Source organism: Pezoporus wallicus, unplaced genomic scaffold (genome assembly GCF_028554395.1).
Source record: "Pezoporus wallicus isolate ANWC-B61680 ecotype Strahan unplaced genomic scaffold, APGP_CSIRO_Pwel_v1 contig_6401, whole genome shotgun sequence".
Classification (NCBI taxonomy): Eukaryota; Metazoa; Chordata; class Aves; order Psittaciformes; family Psittacidae; genus Pezoporus; species Pezoporus wallicus.
In genome coordinates, this window is record NW_026638608.1 from 1,703,963 (window position 1) to 1,723,030 (window position 19,068).

General features: G+C 41.3%; 1 protein-coding gene across 1 annotated transcript; it reads left to right on the top strand.

Moving 5' to 3' along the window:
* Positions 1–377: 377 nt before the first annotated feature.
* On the top strand, positions 378–17,729 carry PRR14L (proline rich 14 like). Its single transcript, XM_057411272.1, has 9 exons — positions 378–1,110; positions 2,627–2,708; positions 3,652–3,674; positions 7,281–10,963; positions 14,338–14,406; positions 15,078–15,246; positions 15,539–15,645; positions 15,759–15,830; positions 16,248–17,729. The coding sequence occupies exons 1-9, from the start codon at positions 655–657 to the stop codon at positions 16,528–16,530; spliced, it is 4,944 nt and encodes a 1,647-aa protein (XP_057267255.1). The 5' UTR covers positions 378–654; the 3' UTR covers positions 16,531–17,729.
* The last annotated feature ends 1,339 nt before the right edge of the window (positions 17,730–19,068 follow it).

Sequence of the window (19,068 nt, forward strand, 5' to 3'; positions counted from 1 at the left end):
TGTGATGTGTGCGCTCTCGCTGGTGCAGGGCATCGGGGTGTGTCGTTTGGGCTGAAGAGGGTCCCGACGCGATACCTGCGGTGTGCAAACAGACCTGGAACGGCACATCCGACGTACAGCGTGAGGTGCTTCTGTGAGAGACGCTAATGAGGCACGGTGTGTGATGGATTATGCCTTAAAGTGTTCCTTCTAGGCAGAAAATGCGAAGAAAAGTTGGTTTTCCCTTCCTCCCTCGAAGATTAAAAACTTAACAAAATCACGGGAAAACAAATGATGCTTTGGTTTTAGCTGAGGGGTAGGATGCCTAATATGAGCCCTACTGATGTGCTTGATAGTCTGTTTTCAGGTATTCCAGAAGATGACGTTATATTTGCAGGAAGAAGTTTGAATATGAAAACAAGGCTTGGGGATGTCTCTCTGTTCATGCTGTCTTCCTCTGTTAATGAGCATTTGCTTAGAAACTCAAACATTTCTCAGCTCCTTCCTTAAAACGTTATTTGCAAGTAGCTTTCTTAAACATACATGCTGGAATCTTGATGAATGAAGCTGTGCCTCTTAATCTGGAGATTACTCCTACGTATGTTGACTTAACATTGCTTTTATTTTTAGGGTAAACTGTGAAAAGCTCAGGAGAACCAATCTTCAGCTGCCCTGATGCTCTCATCTGGGGTGGAATCTCTCCTTGATTCTTCGGGGTCTGATGGAATAGAGGAGGTGTACCCTGGGCTGCTCACAAGCATCTCCACGGAACTTATGGCTGTGTCGGAGCCTAAGGTTGGGTTAAGTGCAAAGCCTGGTGTGTCAGTGCCTGTGCTGGCACACGGCAGCAGTCTGTCAGTGGAGCATTGCGCAACACCAGGAGTAGAGAGCTTCTGCCAGGGTTTGGGTGATGTGCTCCAGGTGATTTCTTATGGGCCAGCAGAATCCCTTGGTGAAGAATTGGTGAAGTCTGGAGACCTTGAAGAGGATGAAAAATGCAAAAAAAGGAACTTTAGGAGACTAGACTGTTCTAGTGAGGGATACCAGAGAGGTGGCAAACAGGCACAAGATGCTGAGGAGTATTATACTGAATGCTGCACTCCTGCTCCTGGGGGAAGCTTGGAAAAACAAGTAAGCAAATGGCAAAATGCATCCCTGTGTGATGTTTTGAATGTAGGGTTAAAGTGACTGGGTGGATGACTTTGTCCATGTGGTTTCCTGTTTCTTATTTGGGGCTTCTGGCATGGGTGTTGTTATTTGGATTGCCTGGGTCCAGTGCAAAATTAGACCCTACTTCAGGAGACAAGCAGTGTTTTGTAACATCAAGCTTTCCATTTTCTTAGACATTGTTGGGATGGTGTAATGCAGGGATGTAGCAGAACGCAGAGCAAAACTGACTGAAAAAAACGAGAAACAACTTAGATAGAGCTCCTTGCCAGTATCCAAGTTTTGTGGGTACAGCATATTCTACTGGTACCATAATAGTTATTAAGGTAAATAATACTAATAGTTATTTCAGACTAGTAATAGTATTATAATGCTACAGGGGGTTCAGTTTAGTATTTCAGGGCTTAATCTAAAAATAAAGATTATTCATCATTTTTACTATTACTGTTTGTATTGAGAGAGGAAATCGCAGTCAGTTTCCTCTTTCAAAAGGAGACTTACATGGCTTTTTTTAACTCCTCCGCTTTATCACCCCTGATGATCAAGATGTTCTTTCTAGGTAAAGGCTGCTGAAAGATGTGCTAAATAATACTCTATTGAAAACTGAACAGTCACAAAACTCAGTTTTCTTTCATTTGTAAATAGTTTTTACACTCCCTAGAAGAACATAGGAGAGAAAAAAAGTATGGTGACTGAACTCACACCAGCCAGGAAATCATAGAATCATAGAAGAGTTAGGGTTGGAAAGGACATTAAGAATACCTGGATATGGTGCATAGTTCTGTGTTTTACAGACCTGCTTACTGTATTCTGCATAATACTAAAATATTTCGGGTTTTTAACTCTGGATTCTGGTATCTGATGGATTTATTTAGAAGTTTGTGAAAATGAGGTTAAATGAAGTTGCCAGTCATTCAGTTTTCCAAGATGAGTTTTCCCATATTTCATAGTGCTGGTAGTTTGGTTGTGGGGCCTTGGTTTGGCTTAGGGTTTTTTGCAATTACACTGAGGTCATCTGCTCCTGGATTTGTGGTTTTGAGGCTAGGGAAGGAGCGGTACAAGGCAAGTTCTACCAAGGAAGAGAAAGCGCACGTGTCTTACAGAGTGTACAGTAATGGTCTGGGGACGTGAGATAGGCTTAGGGACTGGATTACTCTTCTGATTCAAATTCATGACAATTTGCATTTTAAGGTGCTTATATTTTGACTGCGTAGATTACAAAACTTCACTGCTGCTAAACACAAACCTTTGGATGCATCAGGGTTTAACAGGGAGACGATAGTGACTGATAGGATCAGATGGGAACTGTGTGAACAAATTGCAATGCAAGGCTGCTTCCATGCAAGGACTGATGTGTCCTGAGGTTTCTCAGTAGTGTTCTTACTCAGAACTGACTCAGATGAGCAGGTGCAGCCCCTGAAACATGCTGAACATTTCAGGAAATCCATCAGTCTCCACTAATATTCCTGTCTTGTTGCAGGAGGACCCTCACTTAAACCAGCATGAATTGAAGTCTTTGGGAACCTGTTGCACCGAAGCAGTGGGATCTCTGAAGAACACAGGTGTGTAGTTTAGCAACCTGCTGTCCCAGATTACTTTTTGTTGCTTCGGAATTGATGAGTGACTGTGGGATAGCTCATTTATTTTGCTTTACAGTAGAAACTATTACCCTACGTAGCTAGAACAATATGAAAACTTAATCCTCTGCCTTCTCCTGACAGCATGTGCACTTTTCCTGAGGCCCTTTTATGTACAAGATGTGTTTTAGTTATTTAAGTCAAATACTTGTTTACCCCAAAGCAGAAAGTGGTGTTAACAGCAGATGTTTTGCATTTCCTTTTGTTTCAAAGCTGGATAATATGAGAGCAGTAATAGCAAAGATGTGGAAAAGAAAGAGACTCTTCCATTTGCTGATGTTTTAAAAAATGAAGATTAAAGTGCAGAATCCAAAGGAAGAGGGCAACAAAACAAATCTTAATTTCATTACGATCCATAATTTTCTAGCTTCAAATACTTTGGTCACTTTGCCTGCATCTAGTATTTGTTTTCTTTCTCCCTCTGTGCTGTGATATAAGCAAAGCTTGTATTTAGAATGCCACCAAGTCTTGGTTCTTAGTAGAAACCACAGATAAGGTATGCAGAAGTCTGAGCAAATACATTCCGTGTGAAGTTTTGAATATGAAGATATTCTACACTCACTGTAATTTGAATTAGCCCCTTCTTTGTGAGTTTACAAAACAGTTTCTTAATAATCATTGCTTGGGCAGAATGAGGCACACATTGTCTTCCTGGGGATGACTTACTGACAAAAATGCCTTTAAGGAAGAAGGAATGGAAATGGCTACTCTGCACAGCTGTATTCTAGGATAGAGCAGATAAAATACCCAGCTGTGTTGAGCTTCAGTGTTACAAATACATATTATTTGCCTTCTGTAATAAGTATTATGTTGGTGATCTAAATTATATGGCATATGGTTCTGATTTGTGTAAGTTTTTCTTGTGCAGAAGAAAACCAAGCACATGTTCAGGTGAGAGACTTTAGAGAGCGGACTTTGGCCTCTTGAGGAACCTGCTTAGTAAGGTTCCATGGGATATAGCTCTAGAGGGCAGGGGGGCCCAAGACGCTTGGTTGATATTCAAGGATCACCTACTACAAGCTTGGGAGTGTTGCATCCTAACTAGAAGGAAGTGCAGGAGACCTCCTTGGATGGATAAGGAGCTGCTGAGGAAAATTCAAATGAAAAAAACAGGCTTATAAAAGGTGGAAGCAAGGACAGGCGGCCTGGGAAGAATACAGGGATGTTGTCCCGGAAGCTAGGGACCAGGTTAGGAAAGCTATGGTCCAGTTAGAATTAACCTTGGCTAGGGATGTTGAGGATAAAAGGATGGGATTCTATAGGTACGTTCAAATAAAAGGCAGACTAGGGACAACATAGGCCCCCTCCGGAAGCTATTGGGAGAACTGGCTGCCCTGGATTTGGAGAAGGCTGAGGTTCTTAATGACTTCTTTGCCTCGGTCTTCACTGGCAAAGGCTCTGACCACACCACCCAAGTCTTGGAAGGCAGACCCAGGGACTGCTGTAGGAGAGAATCTGGTTCGAGATAATCTTAAGAACTTGAACGTACACAAGTCCATGGGTCCTGATGAAATCCATCCATGGGTCCTGAAGGAGCTGGCAAATGAAGTTGCTAAACCACTGGCCATCATATTTGAAAATTCATGGCAGTCAGGTGAAGATCCCGATGACTGGAAAAAGGGAAATATAACCCCCATTTTCAAGAAGGGGAAAAGGGATGATCCAGGCAGCTACAGAGCAGTCAGTCTCACCTCTGTGCCTGGCAAAATCTTGGAGCAGATTCTCCACGAAGGCATGCTAAGGCACATGAAAAACAACAAGGTGCTTGGTGACAGCCAGCATGGCTTCACTAAGGGGAAATCCTGCCTGACCAATTTGGTGGCCTTCTATGATGGGGCTACAGAACTGAGGGACAGGGGTAGAGCAGTTGATGGCATGTACCTGGACTTGTGTAAAGTGTTCGACACTGTCCCACACGACACCCTTGTCTCTAAATTGGAGCGACATCAATTTGATGGATGGACCACTCGGTGGATAAAGAACTGGCTGGATGGCCGCACACAGAGTTGTGGACAATGGTTCAATGTCCGGCTGGAGACCAGTAACAAGTGGCGTCCCTCAGGGATCGGTGTTGGGACCGGTCTTGTTCAACATCTTTATCGCTGCCATGGACAGTGGGATTGAGTGCGCCCTCAGCAAGTTTGCCGATGACACCAAGCTGTGTGGTGTCCAGGATACCCTGGAGGGAAGGAATGCCATCCAGAGGGACCTCGACACACTTGTGAGGTGGGCTGATGCCAACCTCATGAAGTTTAACCATGCCAAGCACAAGGTCCTACACCTGGGTTGGAACAATCCCAGGCACAGCTACAGGTTGGGCAGAGAAGAGATTCAGAGCAGCCCTGTGGAGAAGGACTTGGGGGTGTTGGTTGATGAGAAAATGAACATGAGATGGATTTAGTGTGTGCTCGCAGCCCAGCAAGCCAACTGTATCCTGGGCTGCATCAAAAGGAGCGTGACCAGCAGGTCAAAGGAGGTGATCCTGCCCCTCTACTCTGCTCTCGTGAGACCTCACTTGGAGTATTGTGTGCAGTTCTGGTGTCCTCAGCATAAAAAGGACATGGAACTGTTGGAACAAGTCCAGAGGAGGCCACAAGGATGATCAGGGGACTGGAGCACCTCCGGTATGAAGACAGGCTGAGGAAGTTGGGGCTGTTTAGCCTGGAGAAGAGAAGGCTGCGTGGAGACCTCATAGCAGCCTTCCAGTATCTGAAGGGGGCCTATAGGGATGCTGGAGAGGGACTCTTCACTGGGGACTGTAGTGATAGGACAAGGGGTAACGGGTTAAAACTGAAACACGGGAAGTTTAGATTGGATATGAGGAGGAAATTCTTTCCTGTGAGGGTGGTGAGGCCCTGGAATGGGTTGCCCAGGGAGGTTGTGAATGCTCCATCCCTGGCAGTGTTCAAGGCCAGGTTGGACGAAGCCTTGGGTGAGATGGTTTAGTGTGAGGTGTCCCTGCCCATGGCAGGGGGGTAGGAACTGGATGATCTTAAGGTCCTTTCCAACCCTAACTATTCTATGATTCTGTCCTCAGGACTTCAGAAATACCCCACTAGAAAACAATAGTACTGCAGCCTCCAGAGTTAGCAATGAACTCCCCCAAAACATGGAAACTCGGACTCATTATGATCATGGAACTGGGTTTGGAGAAAATCAAACCTTCATATCTGTACCAACAGAGCAGATCTCAGTGGTAAGGAGGAAAGGATTATCTAGTGTTAAATCTGATATTAGGGAGGGAAGTTCTAGTGTAGGTAAATCATGCAGGTCTGAATCTGAAGAGGCTGTTGAAGGCTGGAGAAAAACTGCTGTGGGAGGTAGCGTTGAAGTTTGTAGCTCTCCTGAAGGTCAAGAGGGTGCTAATTCTGAGCATTGTCATTCTTCAGTTTTTAGTTCTGTTGCTTCATCTCCTGAGGAGTTCTCAAAAGAAAAATTTGAAATGGTGATAAATTGAACAAGGACCACTGGCAGTTCTTTGTCAGTGATCTATGCAAGGATGATATGAAAGAAAATGGTCTATTGATGGAAAGGAGCAACACTGCTTCCTGTGAAATTGGACAGACAGACATATGCTTTTATAATCCCTCTGGTAAAATTTCTCCTCCCAGTAGCCACAGCTGTCTGGATCTTAGTACCAAGCTAGAAAAAGGGTCACCTGAGGCACAACCACTTGAAAAGGAATGTGAGAGTAATGCAACAGCAGAAGAGTTGGCTGGCAGTTTAGTTGAAGCTACAGAAGCTAATAGTAATGACAGTTTCTCCAGTGGCAAAGAAGCTAATTTGAATTGTACACTAAATGTAACTCTACCTCCTGTTGTACAAAAATCAAGAGAACCTCATCATAATGAGTGTCTGCCTTGTACTGCTAATGAAGTTTCAAGCAGGGACAAGGCTCAGGATAATCTATCTGGAAAAGAATTAGCTGGTGCTTCTGGAACAACAGGGGAGCAAGTCACTAAAATTGTGCTTCATAAAGACAAATTCAAGTCTTCAGTAAGGTCCAGGACTTCTGAGAACCCTAATGTGACAAGCAAAATTTCCCAAAAGAACATGAAGTCTTCAGTGGGAGATACACAGAGTGTGGTCACTAGTTTAGAAAATGAACATAGTGACACATGGAATTGTAATAATCAGAGTATGAAAAACCAGTGTACAGCTGCCAGTACTTCCTGTGTTTTATCAGGGAGTACACATGGAGATGATGTTTTCCTGAACAGTCATTCCTTTAATGTTGAGGTCAATAAGAAGACTGAGGAAAATGATAATTTGGAAGGAGAAGCTTCAAAGGCACTCATCTTTCCAAAAGCACACTTCCCTTTGGCATGTGAATCTCTTCCTTGTGAAAATGTCTGGGGCAACAGAGGTGTAGATCTATATGGGATAAATGTTTCCACAGCAAAGCCCACACTTTGCTCAGCTTACACTGCAGAGAAGTCTATTGCTACCTTGGTAAGAAATGAGGTTCCAAATAAGAATATGGAGGTTTTGAACTGATTTGGTCTTTGTAAAGTAACAGATGGCAGTGAAATTGTTTGTGGCAGAGATGAGGCAAAAGAACAAATCGGCGTGTGTGCTCTCCAGAGAGATGAATTTGATAGAATAAGAACTGTGGATTCTTCAAAGGTTCCTAAAGGCAATCAGAGAAATAAAACTAGTGAACAGCTATTAGTCAGATATTTGAACAAAAAAGCCTGTGTTCATAATTTTGGATTTTGCAACTCTCCATTAGGCCCAAAGAAGAGAGAACTGGGAGCGTGTAAGGAGGAAGAAGTGTCATCGCTCACAGCTAACCCCTCCAAGTACAGTGCTTCAGTCTGTGAGAGGTGTCCGTTACCCAGCAACAGGAATATTCAAGCAGAGAAGACCCTTCGTCCAATGGAAAATCTTGCGTCTCAGAGTGAGTTTGATGGCCCGATTCCAGGCAGCAAGCAACATTTAGAAAGTTTAAGTAAACTGCCAAAGACTGGCTTACAAACTAAGGCTAGCTCTGTGGAAGAAACCAAAATATCAATTGGCTCTAGTCAGAGCAAAGAGATACTGTTAAAAACAGGTAACGACCTGCCTCCAGTAGCTCCTGAGTATGTAAGAGAGGACAATTTTCAAGGAACTCTGAAAGAGAGTGCAATGGATTTGGACTCTTTAAATGGTGAGAGAAATGAACACTGCTCAGGAGACGTGGGCTTCGTCAGCGATCTAACTGAAGAGAAGACAATCGAACAAAAAGAACACAAGAACAGCTGTGAAAGAGAAGATAAAGGAAGTCTTGAACAAAGCTTTTCTGATAGCAAATCACATTGTTCACAGCGTGCTTGCTTTATCAAATGTGCAGAAGAGAAAGCAGAGCCAGTACTTGCAGGAAACAAAATGCAGCAGTCTTTGCCAAAGGTGAAGTCATCAGTGGAGGATCAGGAAAATCCAGTTAGTGCCCAATTTTTGCCCTTCTCATCAATTCCTCGGAGTCTGTCATATAAGCCAGAAAGTATGAATGCGCTTTCAGAGACAGAAAACAAGAGTCTGAGAATAAAATCTATCTTAAGTAACTCTTCCCCACAGTTAACATTTGAGCCTTGTAAAGAAACTGACACTCAAAAGGGTATTGCTGTGTCCCATTTCAGAAAGTTTGACATCCAAGACTCTTATAATGAGACTCAGGTGGATTCAGAAACACCATCAGTTCTGGACCTGGGAATCTCTCTGCCTGAGAAAGAAAAGCAGTGTCTGTTATCTGGGAATGCACAAATGGATAACTGCGATTCATCTGCAGCTGAAGCTTTTGGCAAAGATTCTTCAGTGGCAAAGCCTCTTTCTGTAACAATGTCTGGTAAGAGAAAAGCCAACAAACCTGAGGTTCCGTTGTCAGATAATGAAGCCACAACCAGCTTTCTGAATGGTGCAAAATGCTCAAGGGTTTGTGCCTACAGCAAAGAAAGTCTGAGAGCTGAGGGGCATAGCATGCTAAGCATAAAAGACATGGATGAGACCCAACCAAAAAGGACTCACTGTGGAGAGAAGTTTAGGAATACATGTGTGGAAGAGAAGATGAGAAGAGAAGTAGACCCTAGAAAAACCTTGCCCACAGGTTCTTTTCTTGATTTAGAAGATTGTTCATGGGCATTTTCAGAAGATTCAGAAAAGCCTGGTAGCAAAATAGTCCCTCTCAGTACTGAGAATTATGGAAAGATTTTGGAAGAAATCCCAAGATCTAACTTAAATAGTCTTTCAAAAGAAAGAACAAGTGATACAAAGCTCAGAAACTTAGCAGGTACCAATCTCCTGTCAGAAACTCGGCGTGATTGTCAAGCTGAAGCTGCATCTGATGCAGAAACTTCACCAGAATTGCAGTGTAATACAATGACCCCGTTTTACCCACCTACGACACTACCAAACAGTTGCAAAGAATTACCCCCAAACTGTGTGGTTTGCAATGAAGTATGTGTGCCTTACAGATTAAATGCACAAAGCAAAGATAATGTAAATTTGATTACAGAAGGCCAGGACACTACACCAACTCATTCTGTTTGCAAGGAAAATGAGGTTTCAGGTTCAGAGAGATGTGATCAAATAGAGCAATGTCAGGTACCTAAACAAAAGAAGAAGTGTAAGAAGATGGAAGAACATCTGTCAGACAAGGCACAACAAGAACAGAAGGCAGAATATCAAGAGAAAGCAAAAATCACACTGCGACCAAGTATGTTGCACAGTTCTGGACTCCTGTGCAGCTCTTCACGTGAGTTGGTGACATCAAGAAATACAAAGTTTGAAAGTCCTTCAGATGAGATTTTTGCTGTTGGAAGCAGTGAAAATAAACTATGTAGCACTTTACAAGAAGTCAAAAGGCCAAAGATTACCACAGATGTTATTAGTTCACAGTTTTTGAAGACTCAGGATTCAGAAATGCAAAACCTGAACCTTAATTTAGGGTATGATGGAATCGCTGGTGCCTTTGGAACTACAGCTAAGCAAAGAGAGCCTCTTCCATTAAAGAGACAGCCTGGAAGGACATGCAAAAAAGTTCTCACATCATATCGGCTAAAAGTAGTAAGAAAAAGCAAAAAGAATAGAAGCTCACCTTTTTTTGAGATTCCCCCAGAGGTATTCCCTAAACAGGAAAACACACTTCTCGAATCTTTGTACTTCCCATGTAAACCACCAGCACCGGGAGCAGAAGCAGCCATGAGGTGTGTGCATATGCCAAGGCAGAGGGCCAAGAGGTGCAGTTTGTTGAACAGCTTGAGACTTAGAAAATGTACCAAAGAACCAGCACTGTTGAGCAAGCTGTCTGCCATGGCCAGCCAGCTCCTGGCTCCTGCCGAGAGCAGCCATAAGGTAGAACCTCTGCCACGTTCTGCTGAACTTCTTCCAGCGGGTGAGAGGTACAGCCAACGTAGGTATAAGAATCTATCGGAAGCCTTTTCTTGCATTAACAGGAACTTACAGTCACGCTGGGCTGACAGTTGGTGCACCAAGATGTTCAGCTTTCAGCCTTTGGCACTTTATCCTGTAGAATCTACCAAAATACTTTTTTCAGACTTGAGCCACAAGCCTCCAACCTCTTTTTTGGATACCACAGTTTTCCCAGTTTCTTTTCACATAAAATTGGACTCCAGTCCTGTGACAGACCTCACAGGGATGACATCCCAGCACTCTGTACATCACGGACCAGTTTTGGGAGGAACGCCAGCACCGCCTTCGAAGTGGACTTTCTCTTTTTTCCTGTCTCAGAGCTGTTCAGATACAACAGCTTTCCAAGAAGATTCCAGTCCAAATAATGAACTGCATTCCTCTCTCTCTCTAACAACCCCAGGGGCTGTTGTCCTTCGTCGTGACCGGCGAAGGAATGCCATAGCTGAAAGAAGAGGCGGTTGCTCCATGGCTGGTCTTCACACAGTGTTAGCAATTTCTTCCCCTGGATGCTACAGGATTTGGACAAGAAGAAGAAATATAACTAGTCATATTCCTACCATCCAGAGACTATTTATATCACAATTCGCACAGGGTTTGAAAGGGGCAAGGTATCCACCTTCTGTATCAGATGACCTCGTCTCTTCATTGCCATACTCATTGGGCAGGGTACTATCCATATGGAGTCAGCATGGTCCTTCTGCCTGGCCTTCTGAAATCACTCCTCTCCATTCCAATGATTGCAAGTGGCAGCCAACTGTGGGCATCGCAAACAGGTAAAACCCATCAATTTATTTCTGAGATTAAATATATACAAGGTATGTACTTGCTCCTTTTTGAGAGGGAGAGAGTAATTGCAGCTTGCAGTGGAGGGTCAGTTTCCCCTGTTCCAAGTCTACACATTCTACTCCAAAAATGCCTCAACATGGAAGATTCTTCCATACAGAACAGTCTGTTAACTGAATTTAAATATATTCGCCTTCACTTCTTTAACAGTCTCCTATTTGGCAGAATGGCTAACTCTTTCTTTTCTCTTGCAAAATATTCACACCATGCATCAGAATAGATAATGCAGAAAGGTGAGCTACTTCATTAGGTCTGTTCAGAGTGACTGCAGAACAACTGGATTTCTGAGGTAGGGAAGTTTTTTTTCAGAGGTCTGAGCCACAAGTGCCACTTGGAACCACTGAAAAATGCCCAATATCAGATTAGGAAGAATCCTGAGGAGCGAGAGGTGGAATTCAGTTAAATTTTTAATTGTATTCCGTAACATTTCCATGCTAGCTGAAACCTCTTTATGTATGCTGTGCCTTTTGATAGTATGTGACTGAGGTATTGCTGGCACAAGCAAGTGTAGCTCCACTTCAGGTTGGTAATGAATTTTGTGTGTGCATCATTCTTGTTATGAATGGGAAGAGGACTGGTATCTACTCATTATATGTAACTTTGGCATTCCTTTTACTAGGAAACAAAATGAGAGAAGAGGTTCCTAGCTCTGCTACAGGATTTTTGCATGCTCTTGAGCAAAGATTTTGCCCTTTATGCCTGAGTGACACAGGCAGCTCAGTCCCTGATTTTATGGTCTTGAGCTTTCTGGACACAGAGTGCAGGATCACCAGCACTATAGAAAAGTCCATTTGATTAAATATTTTCTTTAATATGGCAGCCTTTAAAGAACTGTTGAATATGGCTTATTTTATGTCGGTGGCTCGACATATGTATAACCAAAACTCTTGTCAGATAAACTACTGCTCTACTTTGCTTTGTAGAGAAGGATAACATACCTAAAAGTTTAAGTACCTCATTTAGTATAAGTTCTAATGCCTACCAAAGGTGTGAGTGAGCTTATAGAAGTACTGCTCCACTCTGGGAGCTGTCTGCACTGAAAGAACGAGGCTGAAGAATGGCATAGAGACAACTTCACAGCACATTCTGTTGGACCTGCATTCTTTTTGATTCCATGTGAGTCAATGTATCATGCTTAATTTTCTAGAGAACAGATTAGTACTCTGGAAGAAATCACACCAGTAAACTAGAGTTTGGGCACCAAACTTAAATATAAGATATTGTTGCCATTCATCCAAACCAAAACAAACACTTTTTTAAAACTCAGGCCTGCATCTGAGGTGAATTTCTTTGTGTTGTTGAGGCATGTTATCCTTGGACTGGGAGATCAGAGCTGACTTTATGCTCCATGTTTTCTCCTATACTTAAGTCCACAGACTCCCAGGCAGCTTGTTACAGCATATCCAGTTAGTTGAAGTGCAAGAGGATATAATTCCTTAACATAAAGGGTAATTTAAAAACTGAATGTATTGCTATGAATGATCTTTATCCCAAAGGGAAAGAAGCCAAATCAAACTTCATCACTTCAAGTGAAAAACAAACTGAGTTTTAGACTGTTTTAACTTTGGGTTTATTTTCTCTAAAATACCCTACAGTGGCATGTATTAGAGCGCCTCAATTCTGCCCATTCAGATTTGCTTTAAGGTGAAGCTGTTGTAGCATGCAGCGAGCTGAAAAGATGGTTTGTGGAAATTTAAATAAGTGCAGCAAATAAGTTCTATTCGTAAAACAGTTAAGCAAAAAGTAATATTAAAGGTTTTGCTATAAAGCAACATAAAGAACAAAACCTAACTTTTCAAGTATTTGACACAATTTTAGATCCCATTTTGCTTAAGATTGACAACCTTTTCTCATCAACTAATAAATCTTTTTAGAAAGCCATTAGCAGGAACAGTGCCAACAGGATAATTCAGTAAATCTATCTTAAATTTGTGTGTACTCAGAAAAAAAAAAGTCTCCTATGAAATAAATGTTTGGTGTATAAATACAGGAATACAGGATGTATGTTTGGTGCAGAATAAAAACATTTTCAGCTCCCAGTATGATCAAAAATCTTTGCCTTTTAAAATTAAGATGTTAAAAAAAAACAGAAAAATCAACAGGGGGCTCCCAGCTGTCCACAGCCCATTTATTTCTGGCACAGATTTGTCCTCTTTAAATTATTTCATTCATAGTTAGTTGTTTTAATAACAGGAAAACAAGGAACTGGAGTATTTCTCCTGCCTAAGACTCTTCTGTCACTTCCACCTCCAGTAAAAGCATTCTTTAAGTGAAATATTTTTTCTAATTAGTGCTCATTTGGATTCAAAATTTCTAAAGTGTCTTTTTTTCCCTCCCCCTGTAATTTATTTTTATTATTATTGCATAAATCAGTAAGCTCTGCCTCTAGCATGAAGGGTCTGATGCACTACTGATACAGGTTCCAGGTACTGGGATAGCAACTGGAACATGGAGAAAACAAAAATGTTATGGTTGTGATATTAAATGGCAAACACAAGAAATGGGTCTTTCTGACCTCCTTATATTTGGACTTATCTGTGCTGCCAGCATGGTTGGTTTTCATTTATCTGTAGCATTGCAGTCTGGCTGTAACTTTTTGGCCTTAGAACTGTGACATACATTTAGCTGTTAGTTTGGGAGAACAGCAAGTACAAGATTTGCTGTTTAATGTAATAAAAGCTGTCCCAGCTGATTTTTCCACCCTGCTATTAATAGTATGAGCACAAAAATAAAGCTTAATATTGAAGGGCTTTGAGATGCTGTGCTTTTATGACATAGAGTTATGGTAATTACCAACCCTTATGGAAAGGCCTTTGGTTATTCCAGTCAACTAAGTATATTCAAGTAAGACTGTGGGAGTTAGAGACAACAGGGAGTTAATCTGATGGAAACGTTTCCTTTCCCTTCTTTTTTATTTAGTAGCCAAATCCTTCATGGTTTTTGGTTACTTTAATTTTAAAACCTGGGGGTTTTGAATGAGGAATATAGACTTTCATAGAAACAATTACAAGTTCCAGACTAATGCTGTCTCCCTCTTTCTGTACTTTTGTTTCCTTTTCTCATCACTACCATTTTTAAGTGAAAGTAGGACTATTTCCCTAGCAAGCTGTCAGTGAAATTTAGTGGACTAAATGGCAGATGTGGCTTGTTCTTTCATCGTTTTAGTCTTTCATTCCCATTCCTGATGCTAGCATTTTTTGTCTTCCAGTCGAGTTTATACTAACAATTTTCCCCTCAACTGTTTTATAGTGTAGACCTAATTTCTGTCTGTCTTTGTTTTGTTTTGTTCATTCTTTGGAACCAGCTATGCCATCACACCGCACTTACCTATACAGAATATGGAAGCACTACAGACTGAAGGTCATGAGATTTGGTGAGTCTCTTGAACTTTGGCATTTATTCTGAGTAGTGGGATCATAAATTTTCTCAGAAAGACATTGCTTATGTCAGTTTGGCTTTCAGCTTTTGGCAGCTTATTGCAAGAATAGCTTTCTGATTAAAAAGTTAGTGAAGTAAACTGACTGGATCGTGTAATGGAGAAGTGTGGAAGGGCATTAATGCAAACACCATGTAGCTCATTGCACAGAGCAATTCTGTTACTTTCAAACATCATGTGCCACTGCTTATTAAATGAATATCTGATACTAGAGAAGTTTGTTTCCTTACTTGGATCTCTGTTCTTTCTGTTTGACTGATGTCAGGATGCTAGGTGCTGCATGTTCCTTCTATTCTTTTCCAGCTTTGGGATGGCAAAGATAAAGATTTTATATTTATTTGGAAACAAAAAGTATAATTAATAGTTGTGTCAAAGTTTTGCTGGCAGAAAAGGAGGATTAATCACTTTCTTTTATCAGTAGCTACTAAGTAGAGCTGTAAACTTTTAACTGTACTGCAGAAAGAGTTCACTCACTTGGGCAATTACTGTGAACTGCATTGCTTTTTGTCCTCATATTGCAATTTAGGAATATCACCTGAGAGCATGGTATGCTGTTGTAGCATAAATTGGGTATTAATCTAATATGTTCCATTCTTTCTCTGTTACAGTCTGGAAACTTCATTCCCTCTTCCATTACCTAATCCTTGCTCACATCTGGAATCATCGCCATCTCCCCCCAGGCTTCCAGCATCTGAACTCCAGGTCCATGCTCTTGATAGAGGTGATGCTTCTGTTCCAGCCTGTCTTAGATCCCAGGATGACAAAGAACTGGAAAAAGTGAGTTCATTTTAGATTTTAGGTGTCTCGGGCTCTTGGTTCCCCAGAACTTCAAGTTCTTGCTACTGAATGTTGTCTAATAACTGTTAAAGATGAGGAGAGAAAACAGGCTGCTATGCCTAGTCTGTGATGCTTCTTCCTTTTATTCAAGCAGAATGGAGGTGGCAAAGCAAAGAGGAATGATTATTCTATAGATAATGTACACTTAAAAGGGAATTCTATTGACTAGTATGGTTGTTATTTCCTTCATTTTAACTTTTTCTTCTGTCTTTATCCCTTTTTCTTTCTTAAGACTGAGCCAGAAAAGAGGCCAAAGAAAGTCTCACAAATCCCAATCAGGAAAACTGTTCCTAAGCCAGACCCTAACCTTACTCCAATGGGATTACCCAAACCAAAAAGGTAAGCAGTCTCTTATAAATGGACTCATACTGGCTCTTGTAAACCTGCTTGTTGTGAAGAGAGGTAGTTTTGAAATTCTTCTTCCTTGACTGATTTCTTCGTTACACTTTCAGGCTTAAGAAGAAAGAATTTAGCTTAGAAGAAATTTACACAAACAAGAACTACAAGTCCCCTCCTCCAGCCAGGTTGGTTCTGCTTTCTGATGAGAAAACCAAGATAAATGTGCATTACTTAGGCAGAGAGAAAGGAGATTAAAGGTGTCTGAAAGCTAAAAGGGAGATAAATCTTTTAAATTGCTCTCATTTAAAGTGGTAGGGAAAGATCAAAAATCTGATCTTCTACTGTTTCTGTAATTGTGCTTTTGGACTGAAAGCAACCCAATCTGTGCACCAATAACAGGTTATTTAGCTAGCAGTAATGTGCAGTTGCAGGAGGTGTACACTGTAGGCAAGTACACATTACAAGAGGTGTGAAGGAACTGTAAGAATGTAAAAGCTGGAAGTGTGTTTACTTGGGTTATAAAATCCACTGGACTTCCTGTCCTGGTAAGGTGGTTATCTGCTCCCTGAGTATTCATGGGTTCTATCCTTTGCTTTTATTAGGAGCTTGGAAACAATCTTTGAAGAGCCCAAGGAGAAAAATGGATGCTTGATCTCTGTCAGCCAGCAGAAGAGGAAGCGGATTCTGGAGTTTCAGGACTTTACTCTTCCTCGGAAAAGGAAGAGACGAGGCAAAATCAAAGCAGTGGGTAGTTTCACCCGGGCAAAAAAAGCTGCACTCCCGAGTGCAGAGTTAGATGCTCTTCTGAGTCAGAAGCTAATGGACCTTGATGCCTTCTTTGCGAACGAGGCTGAACAGGAGCAGGCCTCTGAGGGAGCCATTTAGCTGAAAATGGTCCAGTCAGCTCCTTTAGTATTTTAGTCTTTTCGGGAGAAACCTACTGACTTCTTCATACATTACTCTGCCACTCTGCTCTAATATGTGATGAGCTGGTTTTGGCTGTGGCCCTCATTAAGGTGCTATTTTGTTTGGTTTTTCTTTAAGTTATTATTTTTTTTTATGCTATTGAAGGGATTCTTTTAGGTCCCTGTCTGAGTGTAACACAGCCGCATCCAATTTACCATTCCTTTCCCAGCCCCTGGAAATTACTGCTAATGTTTAATTACATTTAAATACTTTATGGGGGGTAGAGTAGGAGTGTAAAGGAGGAAGTAGTGCACCTTCAGTGATGCTAGAACTCTGAACTTCAGATCATTTGCACATTTGAGTCTGCTGTTGTTACTGTAATGGCTATTTTGAACAACCTGACAGAAGAGATATGGTATTTGATAAAGATAAATTCTAGCAAACACATTCTTGATATGCCACTAACTTTTTAATAATTAAAAGTAGCTGTCTGGGTTTGCTTTCAATTGTTTGTTCCTTCTGTTTACTTAGAAGGTTCCTTCTGAGTTTCTCTGCCCTTCCTGGCTTCAGGCAGCAGAAGCCCCACATAACTAGATTTTAAATAACTTGCACTTTGTATATGTTTCTTTATTTGCTGTATGAGGACATATTTTAATATGTCTGAGCTCAAAAAAAAGGTAATACTGTAAGAAAAAAATGTGCCCAGTACTAATTTTTCCCTAATAGTAGAGTTGTTACCTACCTGGTTGATGGCAGCCTCTCCTCCAGAGGAAAAGGTAATTAGCCCATGAGGATGTTAAGCTGCAGGATACATAAGTAAAGATTTTTATTAACTGAGCTGAGCTGCTGCATGCAGGGAACACCAGCAAAATCTGAGGCTCATTTTTAAGTGATTTTAATTCTATTAAAAATACCAACTTGATTTTAATGCCAACAAGAAAATAAATCTTTTTTCTATCTTGAGAGGGTTTTCTATCATTTTAGATTTACAATTCATTAATTCATGTAGCTCATAATTAAACATGTATAACAGCACTGTTGTACATAACAGCTAGTGTTGTTCAGAGAGCCTCCTGGCATGTGGAATTTTCTGTTTCATTATGTAAGGCCATTTCTAATTATCTGATGCAGCACTGGGCAATTTCCCAGCTATACCATGTGAGGGAAGGGAGCTCCGCTCTTGGGATAACTTCACACTTACTTGAAGCATAATTCAAAATGAATGCTAGCTGCAGTTCAGGTAATTTCTGTCCTTTAGTGCCTATAGAAGTTATTCAGGCAAAGCAGTCATTGCTGGAATGCTCAAATTACTCTGTTCTTTCTCTCACTTGTCACTTGAAACTTGCACTTTCTTATTTCCCTACCCATAGAACAGAGTTTCTGTTTACCTTCAAACTAAGCAAGTGTCTAGTGGGTGGGTATTTTTAGTGAAGTCAAATAAATGCAGGACTGAGGATACCATCATTATCTTCTGTTGCTTTACCACTTCTGTTACTGACTGAACAGAAAACTAAAAATTAACAAGTGATGTGTTAAATTCCAGAGCTTTGGAAGTGGAGAAATAGAAGAGGAGTATTACAGTCTGTGTGCTGAATCTCGAAGGAAATGTAACTTGGGCTTGTTTCCTCCCAGCTTAAGTGCTGGGATTCCTGGAAGTTTACATTCTTGTTCTGAAGGCCAGTTGTCTTTAATCAGGAAGACTGTAGAGAAGAGAGGAGTGCACACTTCAAGGAGTGGTGTTTGAGTTTTGAGGGTAAAATAACGCAGGCAAACTTTGAACATAGTGGCATACAATTGCAGCAGCAGGGTCTGGTTAACCTGTTGGGGCTGCTGTACAACACTTTGATCCTCTTTATTTTTGTACAAAGAAATCCCTAAAAATCGAAAGGTCAACTGCCTTTTAAAAAAGTGTTTGAAACTTTCCCTATATTGGTTTTTATTAGCCTAATTACTGACTGGTTGAAAGCTGTTGCAAGAGTGAGATATATATTTTTATGGTTGTATGCTACAGAATGGGATTGTTACACAGCATTCATTCATCTCCCATTTATGTGGGAGGCTTCTAGTGCTGTGACACAATTGAGCTGAATCTTACTGGGGCTTTAAAGGAAAACGGGTATGGGTGGGGTGGGAGGAAATTTGGGTCCAGGCAAAGTTCAGACCTCTAATGTGCTTCAGATCATGGAATGTGTTTTTTCCTTTGGGTTGTGGGGTTTCTTGTTTTGAGGGGGTTTTTTTGGTCTGCTTCCCTGCTCCGTCTTGTTTTTGATTGCTTTGAAATATCATTTCTTAGCGTTCTTAGCAGAGCAGTGGAAGCATTAGATTCTCTTTTGTTTACAATAATTGGAGTTACAAAATGATGTTGCAGTTGCCTAGCATGTCGCAGACCTTAGTTTGTGGCAACCTAAATACACAGCATTATTCTCTTTGGTTTAGTATTTGTATGATGATGTAAGCTTACTTAGACAAAGCATCTCTTCTGCCCCTCCAGCATACAGATGTCAGCCATGCTTGTGC

Bases quoted from the DNA above. Each gene is read 5' to 3' on its own strand.
- PRR14L (XM_057411272.1), top strand. From the start codon at position 655: ATGCTCTCATCTGGGGTGGAATCTCTCCTTGATTCTTCGGGGTCTGAT. The intron at 2,709-3,651 runs GTGTGTAGTTTA...TTTCTTGTGCAG, and splicing joins GGGATCTCTGAAGAACACAG to AAGAAAACCAAGCACATGTT. The intron at 14,407-15,077 runs GTGAGTCTCTTG...TCTCTGTTACAG, and splicing joins ACTGAAGGTCATGAGATTTG to TCTGGAAACTTCATTCCCTC.